This window comes from Cyprinus carpio, chromosome B3, assembly GCF_018340385.1.
Source record: "Cyprinus carpio isolate SPL01 chromosome B3, ASM1834038v1, whole genome shotgun sequence".
NCBI lineage: Eukaryota > Metazoa > Chordata > Actinopteri > Cypriniformes > Cyprinidae > Cyprinus > Cyprinus carpio.
In genome coordinates this window covers 22,909,760-22,931,404 of record NC_056599.1, presented here as the reverse complement: position 1 = coordinate 22,931,404, position 21,645 = coordinate 22,909,760, and the positions used below count along the sequence as shown (strand labels likewise).

The window sequence follows — 21,645 nt, the reverse complement described above, 5'->3', positions numbered from 1 at the left end:
CACAGGTCACACAGAAGAAAGATTAAGAAGACAGATACAGTAATGTTTCTGATTGCACTTCGATTATGCTAAGTACATATTTTTCCCCCCCAGACCAGACGTATCCTATTTATGCTTACATACTTCATAGACTGACTGAGAAAGAGTTGAGACAAAATACAGCTCCAAGATGTTGATAATACAGGACATGAACTGAACTTGGCAAAAGCGTGGAGTGAAGGCAACAGCGCAAAGAGAAATGCATTTATCTGCACCTTCTTGGAATGGCATTATATTGCCCAAGCTGTGAAAGCATGTTCACACTAATGCATTTACAAGGTGATACAAACCTCTACAGAAGCCTTAAGAAGCCATGTATTATTATTTCAAGTTTTTTTTTTTTTTTTTCTTTTGTCAGGAGAATTATCTCCTGAGCGATCTAAAAATGTATGTATGTGTGTTTGTGTATATGTATGTATGTATGTATGTATGATATATATATATATATATATAATATATATATATATATATATATATATATATATATATATACATACTGTATTTAACATATACATACATAATATTTTTAAATAGTATCTCATATGCTCAGCAAGGCTGCATTTATTTTCTCAAAAATACATAAAAAACAGTAATATTGTGAAATATATTTACAATTAAAGAGTTTTCTATATGAATATATTTTAAAATGTAATTTATTCCTGTGATTCAAAGCTGAATTTTCAGTCACATGATCCTTCAGAAAGCATTCTAATATGCTGCTTACATGATCCTTCAGAAAGCATTCTAATATGCTGCTTTGAAAGTTTGTTATTTTTATCAATGAAATTATTCGTGCTGTGTTTTTTTGGAATAGATTTGTTTGTTTTTGATGAATTGAATGAATCCTTGCTGAATAAACATACTCATTTCTTTTAAAAAAAAACTTTTGTGATGTTTGAGAGATGACATGAGAAATAGTAACAAGATACAGAAAAAGAACAAGTAAAAAAATCTTTAAAAAAATATAAAAATATAATAATGCATGGAATCTTAGGGTTTCCGTAGACCTCAGCTGCCGTAAGTGCAAACATGTACCAAACGCACACTCACAAACACTTAAACACAATCAAAGATCAATATGTGCATGAAGAACAGTGATACGGGTCACAAAACACAATCAAACCAAGCTTTGGTGTAAAATCGTACTTGAAACATTCAAATCAGGCAATAAAAATGACCAACTGTGTTGCCACAGATTTCCAACTACTTCAAGAACTGCAATCATATTGAAGTCTGAAAAAAGAAACAATATGATTATTAAAACACTGCAGACCAAACTAGTGGTTAGGTGTCGTCCTCAACTGCCTGAGCCTCACAACCTGAAAGCAGCCGAGGATCAGATGATGAGGAGATTATTGAGCTCCCATGTAAGATAGTATCAATGTGATAAAAAAGAAAACATGGACAGCAGGCTTCTGCTCATCATCATAAACAGCAGAAAAATCTCTCTGAGGTCTTTTCTACGGTCTACATCTCCCCATTATAATAATGGCAAGGGAGAGTGAACACAAATAACACCAAGACAGAGCCCACTATTCTACAGAGGATAGATCTATTAGTTTATGTTTCATACAAATGATGATTATTATTAGTAGAAACTGTGGGAATCTTATATGTTTTTGTTTTTTGTTTTTTGTTTTAGTTTTTTTTTACAGATATCTATATCACATGTGGTGTGTGTGTTGTGTTTTTGTTTTGTGTGTTCGAGCGAAGCTGGAGAGACGCGGTCACACTCGGCACGGGAGCGCAGGCTGTGCCACTGTTCCACCGGGGTGCGCTGAGAGCCCAGGAGCCGGCGCCAGTGCGTGGTTTCCTGCGGGCCGCTGGAGAACTGGCCGATGACAATGCGACCAACAAAATCATTGCTACTCTTCACGTTATGCACGTAAACTAAGAAGGAAAAAACATAAATATCAGTGTTAAAACCAGACAGTCTGTTTTCTCCAGAGCTGATTTATAGATGAATTAAAGTCATTCCATAATTGATGAACTTTACACAGTTATTGAACCAAACTGAATCAACAATGAGCTGATTTCAACTGTCTTTTTAGAGTTTTTTTTTAGGTTTGCATTATTGAATCATGATTCTTCTGTTTATTACTGTAAAGCTGCTTTAAAACTGTAATGTATAAATACAGTTAATAAAAACATTTTATTAGCAATAATGGCTGCTTGGAGTTTCTGTATTATGAATTGTAAATGAATTAAGCTTTTCCCTCTCCATTCACTATTTTAAGACCCACTTATACTTATTTGTACACATGAAAAAAAAACAAATAAAGATGATATATGATATTTAATAATATTAAAATTTGTTATTTAAATATTTTAAATGTTTAAATAAATAAAACTAAAATGATATCAAGGAAACACAAAAATAAAAAACTATACATACATAAAAAAAACTAATATAAATGACAAAACACAATTCTTAAAACTTTAACTAAAATATAAATATATTTAATTTAATTCAAAGTATTAACACAAACTATGAGTAAATCAAATCATACAAAAAATAATAGTAGCACAAATGTGTCCTCTCTTTTCGTTGTCTTATTATTCATGTCAATCTGTTTTTCTCTTCCTCAATCCAATTTTGTTAATGGACTCGGTTCAGAGTACGAGGCCTTGTTAATTTCATCATTGCTCATAAACAAGATTGAAGACTTTTCTTCTCTGTGATTTTCCCCTCTTTCCTGTAACTGGCAGTGGAGTGCTGGGAAAATAGCAGGAAGTGCAAATAATATTGTCACAAAGCCCAGAGGTGGCAGTCAGTGATGCGGCCGCACTCCAGACAAGGATCTCGCAGCATCACGACTTCAGCTGCAGACCAGAGCTGGTGATACACCGTCACCAAGCAACATCTGCTCTCGAGAAGCCATTTATCCTACTGCACCTTGCTGTGGCTGAAGTTTACATCTAAAGCTGTTATTACTGCCTACAGGAGCGAAAGCAGTATTTATCTCGGCTACTCCTTTTCTTCATCACTATATGAATTTAGAGTGTGTGTTAAACCACATAAAAAGGATGGGAGACACTCCTATTTATAGTGGACAGCTGCTTTGAGAACTTTCAGATTGGATCAGCAGATGTTGTTTTGAGGGACAAAAATGTGAATATATGTGAAATTTGAAGAATATCACACATGACTCTTGTGCTGTATTCCAAACCAAGTGTGTGAGTCTAATGATGTGTGCACACCAGTGGTGTAGCAAGTCAGCCACGGGCCCACATGCAAAAAATAAATAAAACATTTTATGGCCCGCCAAACATTATAGGTTAAAGTGGGGTACAATTCCATTAAATTCACTTATTGTTGTCTTTTCTGAGGTAAATAACATGCTGTGTCAATTCACGAGATGTTTTACTGAAGGTATAAATGCTTGAAAATAATATTTCATGTTTTCAAGACCATTCATTATTTGCAGTGCGCCAGCCCCCAATGATTAAATTAACCATGGTTTAATTGTATTAAAAGGTTAGTAACCTGTCACATTCCATGGCTTTTTGCTGTATTGATTACCATTTGTATAACTACAGTTTTACTACAAATACCATGGTTAAACTATGTTTAGTAATTTAGAATTTGTTCCCTCATTTTAATTGAAAGGTCCCACTCTGCGGGCCCCTAATTTGCCTAAAATACCCTGCATACCCAGACGCTACACCTCTGATTCACACCAAAAGTGAGGGCGGATATTCAAATCGCGTTATTGCTCTAGATTACTCATCCTGAGAGTAATGTAGAGCGATAACACAAGGTGTTTTTTGAGTCACTCGCGCAAATGAAAAAACATTGCATAATGTTCTGCTCTATTTTCTGATACAGCCGGACGTGTCAAACCAGAAGTGTCAATAAGGTCTTAGCTGATTGGCTTGCGCAACAAAGTGTCCTGTGAATTTGCTGCCTCAATCGTGTCTTCCACGCAAGCTGAAAAATTTAATTGCAAAAAATCATGCAAGCCAAGCTAAGACCTTATTGAGACTTCTGGTTTGTCAAGTCCGGCTGTATCAGAATTTTGTTTTTTTTTATTGTTTTTATTTGCACAAATGACATGGAAAACATCCCATAAACCACATAAAAAGAATGGGAGACAAGCCTATTTATAGTGGAGAGCTGCTTTGAGAACCCTCAGATTGGATCAGCAGATGCTTTTGGTGTGCACATGCCATAATATCTCCAAACAATCAGTTGATTGAGTTCATAAAACCATTGTGAATCACTCAGCGAATGACTGAAAGATAATGAGTCAAGTTTGAGTTCAAGTCCAAGACTTAAAGATGCTGTCACGATGGTTAACAGTAGGGAAGATCAGTGAAAAAAATAAATAAATAATAATTTAAGGACATTTTAGTCAGTTCTTTAGAAGACTTGGAATGTTGTGCACAAGCTGAATGAACCACATTTATGATACTTTTATATTTTTTATATGATGTGGTTTTGCCAGTGTTATTTTAGTGTCTCTGAGATACTAATACAGTGTTTATTAATATTTTGAATATGATTTTTTTAAAATATATTTTTTGATTTTACTTTTAGTTCAATTTTGTTTTGTTGCATGTTTTCATCATTTAATTTTTTTTCTCAAGTCCATATAGCTTTTAATATGTTTTTCAGTTTAGTTATTTTAGTACATCAAGTTTTTTTATATGTAGTTGTTATATTTGTGTTTTTGTTTTATTAGTTAATTAAGTTATTTTTTTTATTTTTATATGTGGCTTATTTCAGTTAGCATTTATTTTATTTTGCGTAATGAGAGAGCTATTTTATGCTTTTATTTTTCAGTAACTACAATAACCCTGGCTTTTGCATCCTTTTTTAAGTTTAAAAGCTCAGTCCTTCTTCAGTATAACTGCACAGAAATGAGCAATCAGCATGTTATCCAAGATGATTCCAAAGTCAAATGTGTTTGGAAAAACATGAGGGTGAATAAATGATGGCAGAATTTTCATTTTTGGCTTTTTCTCCTGACAATTTCTGTCCAGCAGGAATAATTGAAATAATCCCACCTGTTGATATTACACTTTCTTCTATGTTTAATCCTATAATTTAAATAAAAGAGTTTGTTAAACCATATTCATCTGTCTTCATGCTTTGCAAAATACATGTCAGTTAGAAGACAAACATGGAGCTGTCTGGATGGCTGACATCATGAGCTGGAAGCAAAGGAACAGGCGTGGTGTGTGTTTGGTGCAGACACATGCACTGCACTCGCTATGCTGAGCTGATCACATCACCAGCTATGACACATTCAACAGTCCTGAGGGAACTCTACTGCTCGGGCCCCTTCATACTTGATAAAACCACAACTGTGATGAGGTACAGATCATTACTGCTGCTTTAGAATGGGAAATACTGAGGCAAAGGCATCAAGGCTTATATTATAATGCATGATTGTCTCCTACTCCAAAAGCACAATCATGTTTCAAAGGAAGTGTATTTGAAAAGTAAAGGATAATCTCTAGCTCAAAACATAACCAACATGAAATATGCTGAGATGCTGACCTAAACACTATCACTGACCCTCTAAATATCTGATTTCTTTATTCTAAAACACTGGATGTTACTATTATATTAAAAATAAATAAATTATTATATTAAAAAACATAAAAATAAATAAATAAATAAATAAAATATGTATTGTTAATGTTGTTTTAGTTTTTTTTGTTACTATTATAATTGTATTTTTATTATTAGAATGTTAACTAAACTAATATCTGATTATTTGATTTAAAAAAAATTATGTTTGTATCATATTTTCATAAAAATGTTTTAGTTGTAAAAATAATAATAATAATAATAATGAAATAATATTAATAATAAAGTCTACATTAATTTTTTTTAGAGTATTATTAGTATTAATATTATTAAAATATAACAAACATGCAGTTTTTTTAAATAATGTAATCAGATATTACTTTAGTTAACATACTAACAATAAAATTAATAATACATTTTTAATATAAGAATGTTAACTAAAGTAATATTTGATTACATTATTTTACAAATATTTGGATATTTGTGTTATATTTTAATAATATTACTAATTACAATAAATCAGTAATTAATGTGGACTTTATTTATTTATTTATTTATTTATTTTCTATTATTAGAAAGGTAACTTAACTAAAATCTAATTACCTTAGTCTACAACACTGAATGTTTGTATTATATTCAGTATACTCATGCAAATACATTTATGCTGCTTGGGTACTTTAATAAAAAGTGTGTAAACACATTATAAAATTAACAAACCACTAGTTAAAGCACTCCACCTCTGATTATGGGTACTGGGCACAATTTTGACCCCTTCCAATGTGCATAGTTGGGATTCATGTTGAACAGAGCCAGAAGATCTGTTTCCATTCACTGCTTATGTATAGCATATGGACATAACACTACCATTAAATTCCCATTACCTGCTCTGTCAGCGGGATCCTTCAGTTAAAGTGATACTTGTGAAAAATGACACTAGGAATCGCAAAGAAATAAAAGTAAAAGAACTGATAAAAAGAATGAGCTAAAGAAGAGAAAGGGATACAAAGAGAGAGAGAGAGTCTCATCAAACAGACCAGGAGTGAGAGACCGAGGCCAAGCAGGGCTTTGTAGTCTGAAACATCAGAGAGAAGCGGTGGGCAGGCAGCCCTGGATGGTACAACCGGGAGAGAGACACACTGACCAGCCTTGAGATGGGGTACAGGAGGCTGCACTCACCCTTTAGTGTGAGATACACCTGTCTTTAAACATCACTGTTGACTAAACCTCAGTAAACCAGCATAAACTACATGTTGGGCTGGGCTTACTGCTCTGTACTGTCTCAAATGGCAGGTTATGAGTGCAGGCCACCATCAGTCCTGTGCAATCACGGTGTATGGCTGCACCTGGTTGATGAGTGCAAATATTAAATGTCAGTGTGTACCAGTGCATAAAATCTCTGCATGAGCAACTGTCCGGGTCAACTTCTGACTGGCAGCATCTGTAATTGAATAAATCCTATTGGAATTTAAATGAACCTTAATGAGGTGCCCCTTGGCAGCCCTGGGTCACAAGCTAGATTACACTAATTGTGAGGAATTGCTACATGTCACCTGGTTACAAATTGGCATGTTCTACCCTGGAGATGTGGCTTTTCACCTTCAGGTATCCAACAAGACAAGTTATGAATAGGCTGTGAATTTGGACTGATGGGTTAATTTAGTGTCATTAGAAGAATATTATCACACTAAATAGGTTTCAAAAGTTAGAGGTTGGTGTGGTTTTTTAGAGAAGTCTTTTATGCTCACCAAGGCTACATTTATTTGAGCTCAAATACAGTACAAACATATTGTGAAATATTATTACTGTTTTCACATTTTAATATATATTTTTAAAATGTCATTTATTCCTGTGATGGCAAAGCTGAATTTTCAGGAGCCATTACTCCCGACTTCAGTGTCACGTGATCCTTCAGAAATCATTCTAATATGCTGATTTGCTGCTCAAGAAAAATTTCTAATTATTATCAATGTTGAAAATGCTTGTGCTGCTTAATAATTTCAAAACAATACCTGTGAACACAAGACTGACTTCACACAGTTCCTCTTGAGGTACACGGAAGCTAAAGGACTCGTTGTAGCAGGGGTCAATGGTGCCCCTCATACAGGATGTTTTCTTAGTCTTCATCAACTTAAGGCCTGTCACCAACTGCACCTTAACAAAAGGATCTGGATACAGAGAAGAAACAACTGGGTTGAAGTTAACATGAATTGCTTTCTGAAACAAATTTAGTTTTTGTAATGTAGCATATTTCTCAGTGAAACAGGATACTCAGTGGGGGAAATCTGGGCAGGACTTGGTTTTATCCATTAGTAACTGATTAGGTTACATACCAAAATGGAGCAAGACCAATAGCGAATTAGCTAAAACAAAGATAAAATAGCCATTTGACTATTTGTTAACTTTATTACATGGTGTGTGTGGCCAAAGTGATGTCAGCATAAAAGGAAAGTTGTTTCAGAGACAAAGCAAGTTATTCCATCACTATACTTAGATAATACTTGCATAGATTTCCCTTGTCATTTAAGCTCTGCTTTAAGTCCTCTAAAACTGTAGAGAATGGAATGAGGAGGAAAACACACTAAAATACATTTACCTGAGCCTTGGCACATGTCCGTCTGAAGCAGCTGCTTTGCTCGGATGATGTCCACATTTAACCTGCCAGCACTGGGCAGGTAGTTTAAGGACAGAAGAAGCTCACCAAGCTCAACCTCATTCTGAAAAAACATCACCGAAAAAAATCAATGTCTTGATAATGATGTCAGTAAATTGACACTTTGTGCATCTTTTTAAGTGTCAAAGACTGCAATTAAAGCTCAACAATGAAAACATTTCTACATGAAAAAGTATCTGGTTTCGTTTAATAGTTTCCTATTAATAATATAATTTGGAACAGACACAAATACAGTACCACTGAAATGTTTGGGGGTTTTTTTTTTTTTTTTTTTTTTTTTTTATGAATTGAGTACTTTTATTTAGCAATGATTAATTAAATTAAAAGTGTCAGTAAAAAATTTCATAATGTTACAAAACATTTATATTTCTAATAAATGCTGTTCTCTTTTGAACTTTCTAGTCATCAAAGAATCCTGAAAAACAACCCATTAAATTTATTACGCAAATATTATGCTACTGTTTACTACATTGATGATAATAATAAATGTTTCTTGAGCAGCAAATCAGCATACTAGAATGATTTCTGAAGGATCATGTGACACTGAAGTTTGGAGTAATGACTGCTGAAAATTCAGCTTTGCATCACAGGAATAAATGTGAACCTGGGCCACAAAACCAGTCATAAGGGTCATTTTTTAAAAACTATTTATACATCATCTGAAAGCTGAATAAATAAGATTTCCATTGACGTATGGTTTGTTAGGAGGACAATATTTGGCCGAGATACAACTGTTTGAAAATCTGGAATCTGAGGGTCCAAAAATTATAAATATTTAGAAAATCGCCTTTGAAGTTGTCCAAATGAAGTTTTTAGCAATGCATATTACTAATCAAAAAATATAAGTTTTGATATATTTACAGTAGGAAAATTACAAAATATACCCAACTACTTATGACTGCTTTTGTGCTCCAGGGTCACAAATTACATTTTAAAATATATAAAAAATAGAAAACAGGCATTTTAAATTGTAATAATATTTCACAATATTACTGCCTTTTTTACTGTATCTGTGATCAAATAAACACATCCTTTGTGGGCAGAAGAGACTTCTTTTAAACTTAAAAAAAAATCATATTGACCCCCACAATCTGAACAATAGTGTAAGTTAATATGTGGCTGAGCATGACTGTGCACATAACACATCCTAAAACACTAGAGCAAGAAATATTTAGGAGTACTATGGTGTGCATACTTATAAAGCAGGACATTCTGAAGTATGGCTACAAAGATTTCACATTTTACTAAATTCCCTAATTTAATTCTGTGTGACCTAACTTCTCAGTTATTGTGCAGGCACCACACCTAAAATGACTGAAAAAGAAATAATGTGACTCAGGCAAGTGGTATTACCTGAGAGCTGGGCACCAGGGCCTTCCACCAGTGTCCTCCCTTCACTAGATCAACCTCACTAAGAGGAAGAGACACTTTCCCGATGACGCAGTGCCGTGAAAACTTGTCAAAGTCGACCACGGAGAGCAGCAGGGTGCGTCTCTGTGCCTCCAGGAAGGGGACCTCAAAAGTGAAGCGCTCTTCAAAAACCGGGTTCTGGGTCTTGCGTTTAACGCCGGTCTGCCTGGAGTTCTTGTGGTCGGGCAGTAGGCTCATCTTCACATAGGGGTTGGAGCGGGCCATGTCTTGGCGAGCACCATCGCATGTTACGGGAGGGGGCAGGTCCCGGGCCTCGATGACTCGCACAATGAGGTGAGCGTTGATGAGGTCGTACTGGGTGCTGAAGTGCAGCATGCCCAGTTGGTAGCGCCCCAGGATCTCCTCATCCGTCAGAGAGTCAACATCATCGCTGCAGGAGTCTAGAGAATACAGACGGGGCTCTAGTTTGCGGAAGTAGTCATCTGGTGGTGTCGGGGGCTTACGCAGGGGCTGCACCACTTCCTTCCGGGGTCCCATGGCCCAAAATTCAATCGGCTTTACATCCACCATGGGGGAGCTTGGCCGTCGGGTGTTCAGACCTGCAAAATGGGAGAGCCGTTTTCGAAAATTCAAGCAGTCATTCTATTCTGTATAAATTGAGAGTTGAGTCTGGACTCACTGGAGAGCTGGCCTGCCAGGGTGAAGGTGGATCGGGACATTTCTGAGGGGGGCGGCCTGCAGTTTGTATTGTCAGCTTGAGTAGGTGAAGCGTGGTTCTCGGCCATGGTGTGAAAATTTGTGTCTTTCTCGTCATTGCATTCATTGACACTGGAAAATATGAGTTTGTTACAGCCTTAATAGTAGTACTGACACATTCCCTGTTGAAAATGCCAACATATGTTAACATTTTCATTATTTGTTCAAACAATTTTGGGTGTTAATGTTTTTAAAATAAGACTCTTATTCTTGCCAAGGCTGCATTTATTTGACCAGAAATACAGTAGAAACATATTGTGAAATATTACTGCAATTTACTATTTAAATATATATTTAATTGAATTATTTATTCCTGTGACGGCAATGCTGAATCGTCATTACTCCAGTCTTCAGTGTCACATGATCCTTCAGAAATCATTCTAAACATTTCCTATTATTATCAATGTTAAAAACAGTTGTGCTGCATAATATTTTTTTCTGGGCACCGTGATACATTTTTTTTTTTTTTCAGGATTTTTTGATACATAGAACACTGTTGAGTTCGTACATTCCAGACTTTGACTCAAGTCCATCTCAAGTCGAGGCCAAGACCATATTTTTCATGATTAGTCGACACCAGCTCGTTTGAGACTCCAGGTCGAGTTTAAATGTTTCTAAAAATAAGGTTTTGAACTCAGATTTCAGTCTAAAAAAACGGGAATAGAAAGTTGAAAAGAACAGAATTGATTTGAAATAGAATTATTTAGTTACAACGGTAAAGTTCTTACTGTAATTTTTAACCAATTCAATGCATCCTCCACAGAATAAAATTTTCTTAAAAAAATAAATAAATAAAATAAAATCTTGACCAACGTGGCCTGATAATAAATAAAAGCAGACAAATAAATCATAGGCTATACTGTAAGCTAAAAAAATAGAACCATTTGACATGAACTGAAAAACAACAGTAAAAAACATCTTACAATCCAGCACTCAAATTTGTTGTGCATATCTGACACTGTGACCGAATCCACTTAATGAATGTGCAATCACATTATTGCCCAATATTGTGTAATATTTGTTGCAACATCCTGTTCTAATCTGGTTGTTTTCCAAATACAGAGGTAAATATTCTGTGCGGGGTATCTTTGTGCAGGCCTGATTCCGAGTCATCCCTTGGGGATCATCAAGGACCCTTTGTGTCCATGACTACAGCTCAGAAGGGAGATAGTTGTCATAGCAACGGACGATTCTAAAACAAATGGCCTTAGGAGTCATCCGGGGCAATGAGAGTGGCCGGACTTATAGGGTAAGGTATATGTCATGACTGTACAATCACAGTCTGGAAGAACATGTTCTATTCTGTTAAAGATGCAGCCCTTGCATCTCCAATATGTTATGAATTGAACACTAAGATTACATTGTTCCTGAAAGCTCATAGTCAAAAGTCTTGCAAATAATCCAGCCATTTGGTCCCTGTTTTTGGTTTTTAACAAGCATTCAATTCCCACCCAGCATGATCTCAGTCAAACCAGTCTCTGGTGACCACATCGACTCCATTCTTTAAACAAGTGTGAATGACATTTCACAACAGGAAACTGCTGATTGGTGATAATGCATATTGCAAAATGGAAAAAACAGACATCTATGGCCACCTTTGTTTAGTCCTGGTAAAAGTCACTGAATGATGTCATTAAAAAGATGCTTAAAAAAAGCTTGACAGCCTGTGGTGACTGCTTGCATTCAAATGACAAATTATCCCTGCTAATATATGAATCATGTCTCCATTTAAATTCATATTACCCTTGCTGTGCCTGCATGGGAACACAAATAGCTCCACACCCCAGTCATTAGGAGCTTGAGTAACGGAGAATAGAAAAGCAGTTTCCTAGAACGTCTCAGGAAAGCCATCTGTGGCATCAATATTATTCCATCAGCCTGCAAAACCAATGACTAAAACTAGAGATACACGATTGACCACTTTGTTAACAGTAGTTCAAATTAAGCAGGTTAATTGAAATTTTAAGCAAAGTAGTTTACACTCAGTAGGCATACAGTATATTATATATTCAGGTGGATGTAATTAGATTGGTATGTTGTGTGGATGTTAATTTATTTGAGTGTTTTGGATAAAAGTTTGTTTATTTTGTATTTTATAATTTAATTGTGAAAATGCTGAAGTAGTTTAAGTCTTTGGTTCTTTTAATTGTGGTGATTTTGGCTCACATTTAACAAAAACCCACCAATTCACTATCTCAACAAATTAGAATACTTTATTAGACCAATAATAATAATAATAAAAATAAAAAACATTTTTAGTGAATTGTTGGGCTTCTGGAAAGTATTTTCAATTACTGTACATGTACTCAATACTTGTTAGGGGCTTCTTTTGATTTAATTACTGCCTCAATTCGGCGTGGCATGGAGGTGATCAGTTTGTGGCACTGCTGAGGTGGTATGGAAGCCCAGGTTTCTTTGACAGTGACCTTCAGCTCATCTGCATTTTTTGGTCTCTTGTTTCTCATTTTTCTCTTGACAATACTCCATAGATTATCTGTGGGGTTCAGGTCTGGTGATTTGCTGGCCAGTCAAGCACACTAACACTATGGTCATTTAACCAACTTTTGGTGCTTTTGGCAGTGTGGGCAGGTGCCAAATCCTGCTGGAAAATGAAATCAGCATCTTCAAAAAGCTGGTCAGCAGAAGGAAACATGAAGTGCTCCAAAATTTCTTGGTAAACGGGTGCAGTGACTTTGGTTTTCAAAATACACAATGGACCAAGACCAGCAGATGACATTGCACCCCAAATCATCACAGACTGTAGAAACCTAACACTGGACTTCAAGCAACTTGGGCTATGAGCTTCTCCACCCTTCCTCCAGACTCTAGGACTTTGGTTTCCAAATGAAATACAAAACTTGCTCTCATCTGAAAAGAGGGCTTTGGACCACTGGGCTACAGTCCAGTTCTTCTTCTCCTTAGCCCAAGTAAGACGCCTGCAGGAGTGGCTTAACAAGAGGAATACGACAACTGTAGCCAAATTCCCTGACACGTCTGTGTGTGGTGGCTCTTGATGCCTTGACCCCAGCCTCAGTCCATTCCTGTGAAGTTCACTCAAATTCTTGAATCGATTTTGCTTGACAATCCTCATAAGGCTGCGGTTCTTTTGGTTGGTTGTGTATCTTTTTCTTCCACACTTTTTCCTTCCACTCAACTTTCTGTTAAACATGCTGGATACAGCACTCTGTGAACAGCCAGTTTTTTTGTCAGTGAATGTTTGTGGCTTACCCTCCTTGTGAAGGGTGTCAATGATTGTCTTCTGGACAACTGTCAGATCAGCAGTCTTCCCCATGATTGTGTGGCCTAGTGAACCAAACTGGGAGACCATTTTGAAGGCTCAGGAAACCTTTGCAGGTGTTTTGAGTTGATTAGCTGATTGCCATGTCTCCATATTATGATTTGTTGAGGTTTTTGTTAAATGTGAGCCAAAATCATCACAATTAAAAGAACCAAAGACTTAAACTACTTCAGTCTGTGTGCACTGAATTTATTTGATACAAGAGTTTCACAATTTGAGTTGAATTACTGAAATAAATGAACTTTTCCACAACATTCTAACTTACTGAGATGCACCTGTATATTGAAAGAGAGAGTGTATACAGGTCCTTCTCAAAAAATTAGCATATTGTGAAAAAGTTCATTATTTTCCATAATGTAATGATAAAAATTAAACTTTCATATATTTAGATTCATTGCACACCAACTGAAATATTTCAGGTCTTTTTATTGTTTTAATACTGATGATTTTGGCATACAGCTCATGAAAACCCAAAATTCCTATCTCAAAAAATTAGCATATTTCATCCGACCAATAAAAGAAAAGTGTTTTTAATACAAAAAAAGTCAACCTTCAAATAATTATGTTCAGTTATGCACTCAATACTTGGTCGGGAATCCTTTTGCAGAAATGACTGCTTCAATGCGGCGTGGCATGGAGGTAATCAGCCTGTGGCACTGCTGAGGTGTTATGGAGGCCCAGGATGCTTCGATAGCGGCCTTAAGCTCATCCAGAGTGTTGGGTCTTGCGTCTCTCAACTTTCTCTTCACAATATCCCACAGATTCTCTATGGGGTTCAGGTCAGGAGAGTTGGCAGGCCAATTGAGCACAGTAATACCATGGTCAGTAAACCCATTTACCAGTGTTTTTGGCACTGTGAGCAGGTGCCAGGTCGTGCTGAAAAAAACGAAATCTTCAACTCCATAAAGCTTTTTCAGCAGATGGAAGCATGAAGTGCTCCAAAATCTCCTGATAGCTAGCTGCATTGACCCTGCCCTTGATAAAAACACAGTGGACCAACACCAGCAGCTGACATGGCACCCCAGACCATCACTGACTGTGGGTACTTGACACTGGACTTCAGGCATTTTGGCATTTCCTTCTCCCCAGTCTTCCTCCAGACTCTGGCACGTTGATTTCCGAATGACATGCAAAATTTGCTTTCATCCGAAAAAAAAAGTACTTTGGACCACTGAGCAACAGTCCAGTGCTGCTTCTCTGTAGCCCAGGTAAGGCGCTTCTGCCGCTGTTTCTGGTTCAGAAGCATTCGCCTGTGCACGGTGGCTCTGGATGTTTCTACTCCAGACTCAGTCCACTGCTTCCGCAGGTCCCCCAAGGTCTGGAATCGGTCCTTCTCCACAATCTTCCTCAGGGTCCGGTCACCTCTTCTCGTTGTGCAGCGTTTTTTTTTGCCACACTTTTTCCTTCCCACAGACTTCCCACTGAGGTGCCTTGATACAGCACTCTGGGAACAGCCTATTCGTTCAGAAATTTCTTTCTGTGTCTTACCCTCTCGCTTGAGGGTGTCAATGATGGCCTTCTGGACAGCAGTCAGGTCGACAGTCTTACCCATGATTGCGGTTTTGAGTAATGAACCAGGCTGGGAGTTTTTAAAAGCCTCAGGAATCTTTTGCAGGTGTTTAGAGTTAATTAGTTGATTCAGATGATTAGGTTAATAGCTCGTTTAGAGAACCTTTTCATTATATGCTAAATTTTGAGATAGGAATTTTGGGTTTTCATGAGCTGTATGCCAAAATCATCAGTATTAAAACAATAAAAGACCTGAAATATTTCAGTTGGTGTGCAATGAATCTAAAATATATGAAAGTTTAATTTTTATCATTACATTATGGAACATAATGAACTTTTTCACAATATGCTAATTTTTTGAGAAGGACCTGTATATAATATGCTCCAGTACACTTGTTTTTAAATAAAGTATATCAGCTGAGATCTTCATTAATTAATTAACTGATCATAATTCCAAAGCTATGATATCAGTACACTTGGATTGAAAATAAAAAACAGCCATTTAAATTTTTGAGATAATAGATGGATACCACATGCTGAATTAAACATGAAATGTCAATGTGACCGTAGTGTAATATTCCACTGTTGGGATACTGTGGTATTTCATTCTAGAATACTACTACATGCATACTGATACTGAATATTTAAATTCTTCATTTATTATTTAATTGGACTGTCAACTATATTTTTTTACACAAAAGTTACATGTAAATGCAACATAAATATACTTATTAACTTGCATTAAATTGTTTAAAAGTGATAGTAAAGATATTTATAGTGTTACAAAATATTTATATTTTGAATGATGCTTCTTGTGAACTTTTTATCAAAGACTCCTGAAAATAATGTATCATGGTTTCTACAATCATGTGACACTGATGATTTGCCATCACAGGAATAGGTTACATTTTAACATATATTACACTATACTGCTTTTTCAATCAATTAAATGCAGTGAGCACAAGAGGCTTAAAATATTACCAACTCTAAACCTGTGTATTGTATATTTTATGGTATAGCAGATATGCAGCTCATACTGTGAATAATTCAATAAGCAGGAGGCTAGTATTCCATTCCAGACATAACCAGAACACACCATCCATCAACAACGAGCCTTTGACAAATGATACCTTTGGGATTGTCTTGAGATTTGTTCAGTAACACTGTGTATTCAATCTCAGTCTGTCTCAATTTGAGCCTGACTGTTATGATGAGAGAGTAGACAGATGAGATGAATGATGAATTGTTCTGGGTTATTTGTGAAGTGTGAGCATTGTATGAGGGTTGTACGGGTGTGTACTCACAGCCATGATGGAGTCTGAGCTGGAAAAGGCCCCAGAATCTCCACCTCCTCATCAGTGGGCTGACAGCAGCTGCACTCCCAGCACCACTGCCAACAGGAGCGGCACGACCAGCGACACAACAGGAAGTCAGACAGTCTGGAGAGAAAACCCTGAGAACAAGACCACAGAGGGACACCGGATGCAGACTATACATATTATGATGATAAAAATGGTAATGAATGATCCATGCTTTTTTTGTAATTCTCTTGTCAACTGCAGCTTGAAGCCAAAAAGTCTAAATGTAGCACAAGCCCCAGAGAGATTCTTACATCTTTAGCGAGATTATTCCAGTGGGACTTTGAAGTAAACTGAACAAGTCAGTGCTAATCCACCAAAATCAAATGATTTAATTAGATATATACACCACCAAATTTATTTTTAAAGGAAAATAATTCTTTTATTCAGCATGGATGCATTAAACTGATCAAAAGTGGAACACAACAATAAGCACATCTATAATGTCAGAAAATATTCCTATTTCAAAAATAACTTGCTATTTAGCAAAGAGTCCTGAAAAAATGCTTCACAGTTTATATGAGAAATGTTGAGCCGCAAGTAAGTATATTGGAATGATTTCTGAAGAATGATGTGACACTGAAGACTGGAGTAATAATTCTGAAAAGTCAGTTTTGTCATCACAGAATATATTAAAATAGTACTAATATTTCACAATATTAATGTTTTAATGTATTTTTTATCAAATAAATGCAAACTTTGTGAACATATGTGACTTCTTTCAAAAACATTTGCAAAAAAAAAAAGAAAAAAAAAAATTGCACGGTAATGTAAAAAACAGTTTTCGGTTGTAAACAGTTTTCTTCCCCATGGTGATATGTTTTCAAATAAAACAGGAAGTTGGGCGGGACAAACATGCTTTAGTCACGCAGTGTGACCGTTATTAGCTAGACCAGAACTGAGGCCAGATGTTTGGATAGAGGTCCTTCATGAAAGACATATTAGTCTTTTTACAACACAACTTGCTTCTCTCTGATTTAGACTGGCTGACTCCAAAGAGACAGAAGAACACATAGTTGGCTGAATAATGAATGACTTGAGACAGGATGCTGATGGTTAAAAAACAAAAATCAGCCCAAAAGACAGAAGGAAAAGGTCAAGATACAACTCTGATTTTGTAAACACAATCTTTTCCCCCCTAAATCAGCATTAACGAACAGATACGATAAAATAGGAGATTGAATTAATACATTTTCTGTACATACCTCATTGACGGGTTCCAGCTGCGCTTTTTCAAAGGTGGAGTGCAGCAGAGGGTCGAGGTCACATAAAGGAAAGAGAAAAAATATTTAGTGAGTGAACAGGTGTCTTTACCGAACTTTCACTTTTTTGTATTCATATAAAAATACAGCATTTGAATAATTAACGTCAATGAAACCTGCTAGAAATTTTACTTGGAAAAATAATAATATTAAAAGTTTTTTCTCATGCTCATGTTTTCTAAGACATACAATAGGCTATAGTTCAAATGTTTGGCGGTCAGTAAAATCTTTTCTTTTTTGAAAGAATTAATACTTTTTTTTTGCAAGGATGCATTTAATTAACCAAAAGTGACAGTAAAGATTACTGTAATAAAAGATTTATATTTTAAATCAATGTTGTTATTTTCAACTCTATTCATCAAAGTATCCTGAAAAAAATATTAGAGTTTACACAGTAATATATGAATCAGTACAACTGCTTTGTCTTCACAGGAATAAATGACATTTTAAAATACATTAAATTATAAGAGTTATTTGAAATTGTAATTTGACTGTATTTAGTTTTCTGAAATAAATACAGCCTTGGTGAGCATAAGAGACTTCTTTCAAAAACATTAAACATTTTATCGACCCCTAACCTTTGATCAATAATACTGTATATGCTGCTAAGTCACATGCTAACTGATCCGTAAATAAAAAAATAGTTGTAATGTTAATGCCACCACCACTGGTCAGACTATAAGGGACAGGGTCCAAAACACACAGAATTTTATAAGATCAACACATCTGATTTTCTTATCCACTCATCCCCAAACCGTCCAGTTATTTACCCCTTCCTCTCAACACTTGCTCTACAGGTGGATTTCTCTCCAGTTCCCCACCCCCTGTTCCTGCTCTTAATCTCAGTCCAGCTCTCTTGCTCCTCATCAGCGGCCCAATGTTGTCTAAGCAATTAGCTGTGGCTGTAACCATGGCAACAGAGATACGAGCACCTGGCGCTTAATGTCAGTGCATTTCTGTTGCTTGCTCATGAGCGGATGACTCATTAGGGTCACTGAGATGAAGGGGGCGACTGTCCCTAGGTCCCACTGGTCCACATGGCCACTTCCAGCAACTGCTATCCTCATACCATGAATCACAACACAGCATACAGACACACAAATACACCACCACAGAGCTTAAACATCAAAAACAAACTGCATTCACACTTCAGAACTCACTGAGTCTGTCTGTATGTCAGTTGTGATCAAAATATTAGTAATGGATTTATTTATTAGCCTTAGATGAGATTCGCTACTTGAAGAGATTCATTGATTCTGCTAAAAAGACTGAACACTTAACTCACATAAAACCACAGATGTAGTTTGAATATGAAATCATCAAATCCTTATATTTCTTAAATAATAAGACTAAGATTAAAGTGAATAAATACACACAAATAATACAAATACAACTGAAACGGTTTAAGGCCTTGAACAGAAACAATCATGAGATGAAAGATTCAGAATCAGATTACAAACAAATGCCAGAAAGAAGACAAATATGAAGATGAAAAGTGTAATCCAGAGAGATCCGGATGGGAAAGAGTGTGTGATGGGACTCACCTGTGTGTACGCCATCCTCCTCTTACTCTCGCCCCACTGTCTCACTTCCCATCCAGAGCAACATGCCACTCTCTGGATCCAGGTTTACTCAACAAAAGAGAGAGAAAGCATGAAAGAGAGAGAGAAAATCTGTAGATGTGAATCGGAGTAATGAATTCAGGTCTCTGTGGACTTGGTTCCTCCATCCGTCCTTCCTTCAAGAGTGATGATGAGCCAAATACAAAACAACAAACAAACCCCCTCTCCCTCTCTATCAGTCGATCCCTCTATCTATCTCCTCTTCCTCCCCATCATCTTCAATCCCACCCACCCGGACTAATCTCCTTCTCTTAGTCCTCACGATTGACACGCAAGACAGCCAGCTCTCGTCTCCTCTCCTCTCCCTGGAGAGAGCAGAGCCCTCCCCCCCTCCTTCCCCCTCCTGCCCTGTGTTTCTTTCAGAGACCAGTGACTCATCCAGGTTTGCAGAAGCACTGATGGATATCAAATCTGTTATGTGCATCCCTCCCCGCCTCCTCCAGCCTGTTTTTACAGCACCTCACAGGCTGCAACCACTTGTTGTTCCCTTCACGTGGAGCGAGTGGAGAGGCTGAGGAAAGATGGACAGGTGAAAGCAGCATGTTACATGGGGAGTTTACGAGACCCGGCGTCTGTGAGGCAACCTGCAGCTGCTCTGTGACCGAGGTACACCGACGTGCTGCCATCTTTAAAACGTGGTTGTGTTCGGAGAGCCTGTGAGTTGTGTTATCTGTATATGACAGGATGGTCATTTGTGGTGCAGCATTGTAACCTCAGTGAGTAGAACACAAGGAACTTTAAGTTTCCCTGGAAACGACAGGGGCACATGACCTGTTGCTGAAAGGCCTCGCTCACCAGGCATGTATGGAGCATGTCAGGTTATGGGGTCTACAATTTCACAGAGAGTTCAAAAGTGAGTTTTTTTTTTTTCCTAAAATACATTAATAGCTTTATACACTAAGGAAACAAATGATTTATTTTCCAAATAAATGCTATTTTGAGCTTTTGAGCAATCTATTCACCAAAGAATTTTGAATTGATTTTTTTTTTATTTTTATGAAAGATAAAGAAGGACAACTGCTTTAAACATTGGTAAGAATAAGATTTTTTTTTAAAGAAATGTTGAGCAGCAAATCAGCATATGTGAATGATTTCTGAAGGATCATGTGACACTGAAGACTGGAGTAATGATGTAGAAATAAATTACATTTTAAAAATTACATTTGTTTTTAAAATTTAATTTATTCATAGGAATAAATTACATTTTAAAAACATATTCAAATAGAAACATTTCTTTGAAATTGTATTAATATTTCACAATACTACTGGTTTTATTCATTTATGATTAAATGAATGCAGCCTTTGTGAGCAAAAGCGACTTCTTTAAAAAAAAACAAATTCATATATTTTGTAGAAAAATAAATGTGCATGGAATAAATTAGTTCTTTACAAACTAACTAGTAAAGAAGCCAAAAAGTAACATGGGCAAGTAAAAAGTTAGATGTTTAAATAGAAGAGGAAGGGACACTGGGTAACAACTGTAAACAATCCCTAGTGAAAAATAAATCCACTATAATGTATTTGAAATACATTTATTAAATGCTAAGTATACTACAAATACATTTTTAATGTACTAAATAAAAATACCCCCCTAATTTCTGGCATACTAATCTGGTATACTTAAAGTCTGCTAAATTGGAACAAATAATTTTGTACTTAATGCACTTTAATTGTTCAGAAGTAGTCCAACTAAAGATATACTGAAGTATATTTGATTGTGCTAAAGTGGAACTATTGTAAGTATAAGATCATACAATCCTCATCAAGTGACATTAAAACACATTTTAGGCTTAATATTAAGAAATATACATTGTGCACCAGTAGTTGGCCTACCCTAAGTTGAAGTGTAATTTTTTATATCAGTAAGTCAAAAGCAATATGTCAGTAAATATGTTTATAGATTTGAACTATATTTAGTATGCGAGATTGTGTGAATTCAGACATTTGTTATGTTCTTGAGAACCTGTTGAAAGGCTAGTTTGATAAAAATCAAACATAGACTTACAGTGACCTCTGCTGTTATATCAGGCATCTTTCTGCTATGTTTTAAAGACATAATTCACCCAAATATGATAATTCTGTCATTTTCCAGGCCCTCTTGTCTTTTGACCTGTATGACTTCCACAAAAGAGTTACAGTGCTGTGTGTGTATAGTAAAATGTCCAAGCTACTCTTTTCTGTACAATTAATGTGGATAGTGACCACAGCCGGAAAGCAAGA

The 21,645-nt window shown here is 36.2% G+C and overlaps 1 protein-coding gene across 1 annotated transcript; it reads right to left on the bottom strand.

Moving 5' to 3' along the window:
• Positions 1 to 1,323: 1,323 nt before the first annotated feature.
• Positions 1,324 to 19,709, bottom strand: LOC122134148 (synaptotagmin-17-like). Its single transcript, XM_042721388.1, has 9 exons — positions 19,348 to 19,709; positions 17,747 to 17,764; positions 16,488 to 16,636; positions 10,300 to 10,448; positions 9,603 to 10,219; positions 8,172 to 8,292; positions 7,588 to 7,743; positions 1,708 to 1,929; positions 1,324 to 1,358 (listed from the first exon to the last, which is right to left on the bottom strand). Exons 1-9 carry the CDS (start codon positions 19,360 to 19,362, stop codon positions 1,324 to 1,326), a joined length of 1,482 nt encoding a protein of 493 aa, XP_042577322.1. The 5' UTR covers positions 19,363 to 19,709.
• Between the last annotated feature and the right edge of the window lie 1,936 nt (positions 19,710 to 21,645).

Bases quoted from the DNA above. Each gene is read 5' to 3' on its own strand.
- LOC122134148 (XM_042721388.1), bottom strand. The intron at 10,449-16,487 runs GTGAGTACACAC...CATATTTTCCAG, and splicing joins GCTCAGACTCCATCATGGCT to TGTCAATGAATGCAATGACG. The intron at 1,359-1,707 runs GTGATATAGATA...GGCTGCTTTCAG, and splicing joins ACACAACACACACACCACAT to GTTGTGAGGCTCAGGCAGTT.